We start from the raw sequence: 9,688 nt of genomic DNA, 5'->3' as shown, positions 1-9,688 counted from the left end.
AAAAAAAAAAAAAAAAAAAAAAAAAAAAAAAAAAAAAAAAAAAAAAAAAACACTAGGTAACAAGTGATTATAAACACACACACTTCAACTGGGCAGTGGTGGCACACTCCATTAATCCCAGCACTCCGGAGGCAGAGACTGGTAGATCTGAGTTCAAGGCCATCCTGGTCTACAAGAAGGTAGTTCAGGACCAAAGGCACCAAAGCTACACAGAGAAACACTATCTCTAAAAGAAAAAAACAAAAACAACCAAAATGAAGAACAACAACAAAAAACAAACCACTTAAATTTATAAAATTAATTTTTTTTTTTGAGACAGGGTTTCTCTGTACAGTCCTAGAACTAGCTCTGTAGACCAGGCTGGCCTTGAACTCCAATATCCACCCACCTCTGACTCCAAGTGCTGAGATTAACAGTGTATGCCACCACTGCCCAGCATAAAAATTAATTTTTAAATTAAAAGGTGTTTTTTTAAATTGTCTGTGTGGCTTGTGTAAATATGTGTGTCCATATTTGTCCTTAAGCACATGTATGTGAAGGTCAGGTGGACAGAGTGTATCTAGTTTATATTCTGAGTCAGGGTCTTTCACTGAACCTCAAGCTCACCAAAGCTTGACTCTAGCTTTACACTGGGCTCACACAACAAGCACTTTACCCAGTGAGCTCCCCACAGAGCCTCACCCTAGCAAAGGAGCTATGCACAACAACTGACTAAAAGGATAAAAAGGTGAGTTTTCTCTATGAGTAAAGATGACCATGCACCAGCAGAAGGCCACACATCCAAGAATACTTGAGCAGACAAACTGGCTGTGTGGGTATGGAGAGTTGGAGGGGGGTGTGGTGGGGTGAATAGCATCAAAATATACACAAATTCTCATAGAAGATAGACAGACAGACAGACCGAATAGAATTATAGCCATCATGTCTCTACAAATAAGCAGGGCAGGTCTAGAAGGACAGCTTATTGATTAAGAGCGCATACTGTTTTTTGAGAAGACCTGAGAAACCAGCACCCAACCAATGTGGAGGGGGCTCCCAATTGCAACTCCAGCTCCAGGGGACCTAATGCCCTTCCTTCTGGCCTCCTCTGGCTTGCCCTCTAGGGGACATATCAACCCATCCTAACAGATCCACATGTATATACACACTACTTTTAAAAATAAAGAAAAGTAAGTGGGCAAGGTGGCATACACCTATAATCCTTGCACTAAATAGGCTGTGGAAGAAACTGGAAAGTTTGACACAACAAAGGAAGACCAGATCCTGTCTCAAAAAGCCTAATGGGTAAAAAACGGTTTTTAAAATAAAAGTAATCTGTTAAACAGGAGGAGGAAAAAAACAAAACCCTCAGTTAAATTAGTAAAATTGGCCTTTGCAGTGAAACAATGATTAACACATTTACAGAATTTTAAAAAAATGAATGCTTACAGTATGGCTCTCAAGTTCGGCGATTTTTTCAGGTGCTTCAAACCCCAAAAAGTACATTCTAATCACATGATCAGTACTTCCCGTGGCTAAAAACATACCACCTGGAATAAAAATGTTAAGAGTTTAAATGTGTAGCTTCTAACAAACATACCAACAGAACACACTTCTCCACATCAGGAGCATCGCTACAAGCCCGTCCTCCGGCTCTTTAAACACGCCTACAAAGCTCGACTCTCAGCTTTGGTAGAAAATCTAATCCAACTGGGAACACTCCCTTATCTCACTCAGCTTTCACCCCGAGCATCAGTCCCCAACAGGCTCTGTCTCCTGAGCAAATAACACTTCCACAACCAGAGTTCCCTAGGACAGTGTCATAGCTAAAGGGAAATGGAGTGGGCCTAGTCTGCACAATTTGTCATAAGTCTGTTGTCCAGGAAAGAATGAGGAGAATAATATCTCCAAGATTCTGCCATATTTAAACAAAAATACATATCTAAGCAGGTTATTAGAGAATAATATCCTACACATGGCCGCATGACCCGAGAACAACTTACTTACATGATACCATGAGCCTCCCTGCTGAGAATTCTCTTACATATTAGTGACTGAACAGTTAGTCAACAGAGGGAAGAAAGAGGCAGTGGGCTGAACCTCGCTGATGTCACTCTCCTTTGACAAGCCCACACCCATGTTCTCAGGTTTGTCTTTGTTCCACTGAACCCAAATACTTAAAAATCACATAGTGAACTCTAGAAATTATCAACACAAATTAAGCTAATATAGAGAATAGAATTCATGGGATACTTTTCTGACGTGATGAACGCTGCTTTAAACTGAGGGAAAAGCATCAAGTGTTATCTTACCAACACTAAATGAGGAGCACAGCATCTGAACACCAGGTCTCGGCTTTTCTGTGAACTTCAGGGGGCGTGGACTTTAAAAGAGATGATATGCTTTTAGAATACATGCTAACATATTTAATCAGAGCACTGGGGAGTTTTATCCATCACTACTAAATATGCATGATGTGTGTACATTGAGTGCACACATGCCATGGCACACCACCAGAGGCAAAGGGACAGTTGTCAGGACCATGTCAGAACACCATGGGTTCTGGGAATGTAACTCAAGTAAGTCATCAGATTTCCACAGCAAGAGATATTACCCCACGAGCCATCTCGGTGGCCCTAAAATACTGCCTTAAACATAGCCTAATTAACATTACTATCATAGCTAGTAGACTACCTACCTGCTTGCCTAAACAAGTTTGGATTTGGTCAACATAAAAATGGGACAAACCCAAGTGTACCATATCAACATATTTCTATGTTGATACAACTTCAATGAAAGGCTTTTAGAGTCTTTAGTTCATATACAACAAAACACATCTCAATATTAATCTTTAATTTTTATCAAAAAATACTTAAGTTGGGGCTGGGGTATATTATAAATTCAGATATACCAACATAGCGACTGTTATGGGATAATGCCTTTGTACACTGTAAAAAAAAAATTGTCACTCATATTGGTTTAATAAAATGTTGATTGGCCAGTAGCCAGGCAGGAAGTATAGGCAGGGCAACCATACTAAGAATTCTGGGAAGAGGAACTGCAGAGAGCCAGTCAAAGCCAGATGCAGAGGAGGCAAGATGAGAATGCTTTACTGAGAAAAAGTACCAAGTCATGTGGGCTAAACAAAGACAAAAATTATGGGTTAATTTAAATTGTAAGAGCTAGTTGATAATACGCCTGAGCTAACAGGCCAAACAGTTTTTAATTAATATACACCTCTATGTGTTTCTTTGGGACCGAACAGCTACAGGACCAGGCTGGACAGAAACTTTTGTCTACAAGCAACAATAACAACAACAATAACAAAATATGTGTGTACATGTGTATAAAATCTCTCAGGCTAGAGAGATGGGTTCAGTGGTTAAAAGCACTAGTTGCTCTTCCAGAGGTCCTGGGTTCAATTCCCAGCACCCCCATCATGGCTCACAGCCATCTATAATGGGGGTTTGACCCCCCTCTTCTGGCCTAAAGATGTACATGCAGATAGAACACATATATAAAATAAATCTTAGAAACATATTAATGCCTGCATTTAAAAATAAAATTATAATATATATATATAAAGGGCTAGAGAGATGGCTCAGAGGTTAAGAGCACTGACTGCTCTTCCAGAGGACCTGAGTTCAATTCCCAGCAACCACATGGTGGTTCACAACCATCTGTAAGAGATTTGGTGTCCTCTTCTGACCTACAGGTGTACATGCCAGAACAATGTATACATAATAAATAAGTAAATCTTTTTTTTAAAAAAGTTTTGCTTCTTTTTCCTTTTCTCAAGACAGAGTTTCTCTGTGTAGCCCTAGCTGTCCTGGATGGAACTTACTCTGTAGACCAGGATGGTCTTGAACTCACAGAGACCCACCTATACAGATCCACCTGTCTTTGTAGCCACTGCTCTCTAACAGCAAAGTCCCTGAGCCCAGTGCTCCTGTCAACGCTTCTGATTACACACCTAACTCTCCGTCTCTGTCTTTTCTAAATTATCTGTTGTTTGATTTTGCTTACAAATGTGAGCAATGAAAAAGTTAAGCTTTCCTGTTCCACTGAAGCTGATGCAGTGACAAACTGAGCTCAGGAGAGTATTTTCCTTTTATACTGTCCCCATCACATTAAAACATTATGTAAGTCACTCACCTGAATTTCAAGGACTCCAAATCCCACTGCCAAAAGCAAACAGTGCCGTCAGCACCAGTGGAGACCATGTATCTCTGAGGTCCTTTGGCCATTGGGCTAAACTGAAAGTCAACAACACACATGAGTCTCTGTCTAGTCTCTCTTTAGTTACAGCTTAGCAGGTCCCAAGTTCACATCAGCTGACACGCTGATGAAGGTGATATCAGCACAGTGACAACTCTAAGAGTGCACATAACTCACACGTGATTCTGATCAATTCTCACAACAAGCAAACAAGAACAAGAGTAACTCTGACAAAGTCAAGATCTAGTTTTAAAACACTAAAACACGCCAAACCTGAGCTTCAGTAACTAGCACTATTCAGTGTAAGAAGGACAAGGGTAGAATTACAAATGGAAAAAACAAAATTAGACCAAAGTGCAAGGCATATTTTTTTTTGGGGGGGGGAATCTATCCTGAAATTCACTCTGTAGACCAGGCTGGCCTGAAACTCAGAGATTTGCCTGCCTCTCTGCGGTCCCCCCCCCCAAGTGTTGGGATTCAAGTCATCACTGCCAGGCTAGTACAAGATATCTCACATGTGGGAAAACTATAGGTGGTACAGGAGATGGGGTCATGCTTGAGAATACAATAATACATTTCAAACTCAGTGACTTACACATCTTACAAAATAAAACTAAAGAAAACAAAGTGCTACTGTAACATCTGAGTAAGAAAGACATTTGTGGGCCAGCAGCTAAGGAAGGCAGAGACAGGCAAATCTCTTGTGAGTTCAAGGACAGTCTGGTCTACAGAGCAAGTTCCAGGACAGCCAGAGCTGTTATATATAGATATCATCTCTTAAAAACAAACAAATTATTTTTACTCAAGTCATATATATGTGTTCTGCAGCAAACCTCCAGACACACATTTTACTCCACTCTAGCCTGCCAACTCCTGCCTGGACTAAGACACTGATTTCTAACACTTCTATGGCAGTACTGCTGCCACAGGGTCTCTACTTAACTCTTAAGTCACTGTTTCTGATTTACAGTAATCCTCCTGTCTCAGCCACTTGAATACTGGTATTGGCAAGCACTGCCCACCACACCACCTAATCTGTACTTTCTAATATTTAATCTGATATATGTGCATAATCCACATATTTTAATACTTTATGTGCATAATCCACACATTTTAATATTTACTCTGTATGTGCATAATCCACACACTTTTTAAATGTGTTTTTTGCTTCATTCTGTCATTCCCCTGGAGGAATGTCAATTACAATAGAGTACCTAACTTAGTCAAAACCTACCTCTTACGCTATCTCTTCTCTTCTCTTCTGACCTTTCAACTCACTAATTCTTTCTCCAATTTCTTGTTGTGTCCATATTCTGTTAAATTTATCCACTGCATTCCTATTGAGAGTTGGAGTTCTGATTTTTTTAAGAAACAGATCCTGCTATACAGCCCAGGCTTGCTTTGAACCCATGACTCTCCAGCTGGAGATTAAAGGCCTGAGTCACTACACTGAGCTTCAGCCAGTGGGTTCTTAAAAGTCAGTTACAGATTTTAATTGTAGAGTTTGCTTCTGCACTTCTGGCTCACTGGTGGATTGATTCTACTTATTCATACTGGCTAACTGTATTTAAGCACAAGCAGTCCCAACTCAGACCTGTAGATCTTCATTCTGTCTTATTTACATTTACCACTGCGTTTCTCCTGTCCAGTAAAGCTCGGCTCTTATTATTTATTTGCATTTTTCTTTAATATTCCTTTTTTATGCCTTATGTTTGCTTGTCTCTAAATGAAGCAACTTATGCTTTTAGCCTGCACCATATTGGTGATTCCTCATTCAGGAGAACAGATTACTTGAAACTGGGCTTCGGTTTCTGGGCAGGTAAATTTAGTTCTGGATCATCTTGATTTCTAGGATGAAACTCTTCTGATTACAACAGGGTCATTCTTATCTTTAAAACCCTCTACAACAGACCCTAGTTTTTATTCACTACCTCCCTTAACCCATGATTCCTGTCATACATCCTGCTCAACATCCCAGGTAAGCCCCTTTAAAGCACCAAACACCTCTTAGTACAAGTTCCTTCTCTGGGCTTTCCTTATTTATCTCATAATGACAACTACATTTCCCACGACAAAGCCTCACCTGTCTCACCTGTGCGGTGCTTCTACAAGTCTTAAAGTAAGTCCAGCCTTGGGGGCTGGAGGAGTAGCTCAGCAGTAAAGAGCACTAATTGCTTTCTCAGATTCTGGGTTCAATTTCCAGCACCCATAGGCAGCTCACAACTGTCTAGAAATGCAGTACTATGGGAACTGATGCCCTCTACTGGTGTGCAGAGATACATGCAGGCTAAACAACCACACTCATAAAATTTTAAAAAAATCTTTAAAATAAAAAGAAGTCCAGGAAACTTTGAACATTCCATTCCTAGAGAATACTCTGCCTCTGGTGGTAACTACACCTTAATACTTATATTTTTCAGGATGTAAATTATATTAAATGAAAATAGACTATTTGGAGTTCTTTAAAAGGCAAATACTAAAATCTGTCATTATTTTTTTTTTTTTTTGGTTTTTTTTGAGACAGGGTTTCTCTGTGGCTTTGGAGCCTGTCCTGGAACTCGCTCTGTAGACCAGGCTGGTCTCGAACTCACAGAGATCCGCCTGCCTCTGCCTCCCGAGAGCTGGGATTAAAGGCGTGCGCCACCATCGCCCGGCTAAAATCTGTCATTATTCTTAGCTAAAACAGGCTTGTCATCCTTTGTGTTCTGATCCTCTACCTAATCTTCCTATAAGCACCACCATAATCAATGCCTTTAATCTCAACACAAACAGGCTGGGCTCAGTTACATGCCAGCCAGGGCTATACCAAGTGCCTAAATACTGGTCGTAATCTCAACAAACAGAATGATGCTGTCACTGAATTTTAAGGATCCTCTCAAAGGACCAATAACAGGAAGCACAGAACTCAAGGAAACCACGAGCCCAGCCCAGTGCTCTGGTAGGAGGTACAGTCAGTCCTGAGGCCTACCCAGCATACTGCAAACACATGTGGCCAGCCCCACGTAACTAACAGAATGGCTCCAGGCAAAGCTAGCACTCCTCCGTGCTCCAGCACTGCTCAAATGTATTTTATCAAAGAGCACAAGGCTCCTCCGTAGCTGCTCTACTTCCTGGAGGTCTGTCAGAACATAATAACTATGACACATGCTAGTTTTTATTAATTTTTAAGCGGAAAAGACTTCTCGGGGTGAGGAATGTATTTCAGCTGGCAGAGTACTTGCCAGATGTACCTGTGCTTCTAGCGCTAGTAATTCAATAGGTGTAGCAATACACACCTGTAATTCCAGTTCTGGAAGTAGAGGCTGGGGATTATAAAGTCAAGGTCACCCTTAGTAACAAACCAGGTTGAAGATCAACCAAAGCAACAGGAGATTGTCTCAAAACTTAAAAAAAAAAAAAAAGTTTTTCCAAAAAATAATCTATTGCCTAGAAATAATGGGCGCCTAAAAACCTTAATGAATTTCAAGTTGAAACATTATCTTCACATGAGAATGAACAGCTTTATTGTACATCATGGCACACGGGTAGAGACTCAGTTCTTTCCTTCCAGGGCTCAAACTCAGGTTATCAGATGTGGCAGAAATTGCCTTTATGCACTGAGCCATCTCTCCAGGCCAAGAATAACATTTTAAGTGTATGTGTGAAAACACTCAGCAGAAGCATCAAGTCACTCTGATCACAGAACTCTACACCAAAGCTGCATAAGAAAATGGAACCCTCTCTGCACATTTAACCAAATCTTAACGGCAACAACATGTAGTTAAAAGCCTCATAAATCTAACAATTTAACTCACCCTAAGAAATGTGAGTTAAAGAGGAATAATAATAATCAGAGGTTGGGTGTAATGTGCACACCTTTGCTCTTAGCACTCAAGAGGCAAAAGGCAAGTGGGTATCTGAGTTCCAGGACAGCCAGGGCTACACACAGAAACCGCCTCAAAAACAGAAAACAGCAACATTTCCAGTTCCTGCTGAGCCGATGGTCAATCCTAAGGCAGCAATCAATGGGTTCTAACAGGACAGCTGATGTTTCCAGGCCTTGCAGGTCCATTCATGAACACCAAAGAGTACCACTGCTCTGAGACAGCCAACTCCACAGGAGCAGGTCCAGAGACCTCTGCAGGTCTGGGGGAGAGTCGGGGACCAGGGAGTAGACCTGAGCCAGGATCATTATAGGATTCCTCACCAGAGTCACAGCCCCAACAACACAAACTGGAGGAAAAGACGAGTAGACCAGGTAAGAACACTCGCAACACCACAAAGAGCAGCACAACACCAGTAAATCTAGTGATTCTCTAACAGCAAGACTTAAACAACCAAATACAGATAAAGCACAAGAAAATGACCTAAAAAATAACTTTAGGAGAATGTCTGAATGTTTGAAACTCTTAAAGAGGAAATGAGAAATTTCCAAATTAAAAAAGAGGAAAAGACAAACAAAAAATTGGAAGACATCAACAAATCCCTTAGAAAAACCAAGAAAAAGCAATCAAACATATAAAAGAAACTATTCAAGACTTGAAAACTGAAATAAAGACCATAAAGAAAACACAAGCCAAGGGAATTTTAGAAACAGAAATCATGAGAAATGATCAGGAACCACAAATCCAAGCATAAACAGCAGAATACAAGAGATGGAAGAAAGAATCTCAAGCACTGAAGATACAATAGAGGAAATAGATTCATCGGTCAAAGAAAACATTAAATCTAACAAAAGCTTACTTAACTCAAAATATCCAGGAAATATGGGACACCATGAAAAGACCAAACCTAAGAATAACAGGAATAGAAGGAGAAGGTCAACTCAAAAGCACAGAAAATATATTTAACAAAATCACAGAAGAAAACTTTCCCAACCTAAAGACAAACATGCCTATGAAGATACAAGAACCTTACACAACACCAAAATAGACTGGATAAAAAATAGTCCCCTCGCCACATAATAATCAAAACACTAAACATACAGAATAAAGAAAGAATTTTAAGAGCTAAAAAGGAAAAAGTAACATATAAAGGCAGACCTATCAGAATTACAACTGACTTCTCATTAGAAACAATGAAAGCCAGAAAGTCGTGGTCAAGCCTTATGCAGACATTAAGAGATCACTGATGCCAGACCAGACTACTATACCCAGAAAAACTTTCAATCACCAGAGATATTCCATGAGAAACCAGATTTAAATAATACCTAGCCACAAACCCACAACACAAAGTACTAGATGGAAAACTCCAACCCAAGGAAGTTGACCACATCCGCATAAACACAGATAATAGATAATCTCATAGCAGCAAATCCCAAAGAAGAGAAAAACACAAAAATTAACATCACCAATGATGAAAACTAAATTAACAGGAGACAGCAATCACTGGTCATTAATATCCCTTAATATAAATGGACTCAACTCACCTATAAAAAGTCACAGGCTAACAGATTGGATACGAAAACAGAACCCATCCTGCTGCATACAAGAAACACACCTCAACCTCAAAG

General features: G+C 40.1%; 1 protein-coding gene across 2 annotated transcripts in view; it reads right to left on the bottom strand.

Annotated features, from left to right (window-relative positions):
- Positions 1–9,688, bottom strand: part of Brwd1 (bromodomain and WD repeat domain containing 1) — an 85,326-nt gene that overhangs the window by 50,811 nt on the left and 24,827 nt on the right. For both annotated transcript variants that reach the window (XM_005345146.3, XM_026786394.1), the window contains exons 9-11: positions 4,135–4,235; positions 2,292–2,362; positions 1,429–1,529 (exon numbers count right to left, since the gene is read on the bottom strand). In XM_005345146.3, the coding sequence (XP_005345203.1) occupies positions 1,429–1,529; positions 2,292–2,362; positions 4,135–4,235 (273 nt within the window). The remainder of the gene's footprint in view (positions 1–1,428; positions 1,530–2,291; positions 2,363–4,134; positions 4,236–9,688) is intronic.

The sequence above is a fragment of the Microtus ochrogaster genome, chromosome 2 (genome assembly GCF_000317375.1).
Source record: "Microtus ochrogaster isolate Prairie Vole_2 chromosome 2, MicOch1.0, whole genome shotgun sequence".
Taxonomy (NCBI): domain Eukaryota; kingdom Metazoa; phylum Chordata; class Mammalia; order Rodentia; family Cricetidae; genus Microtus; species Microtus ochrogaster.
This window is presented reverse-complemented; position numbering and strand designations above follow the sequence as displayed.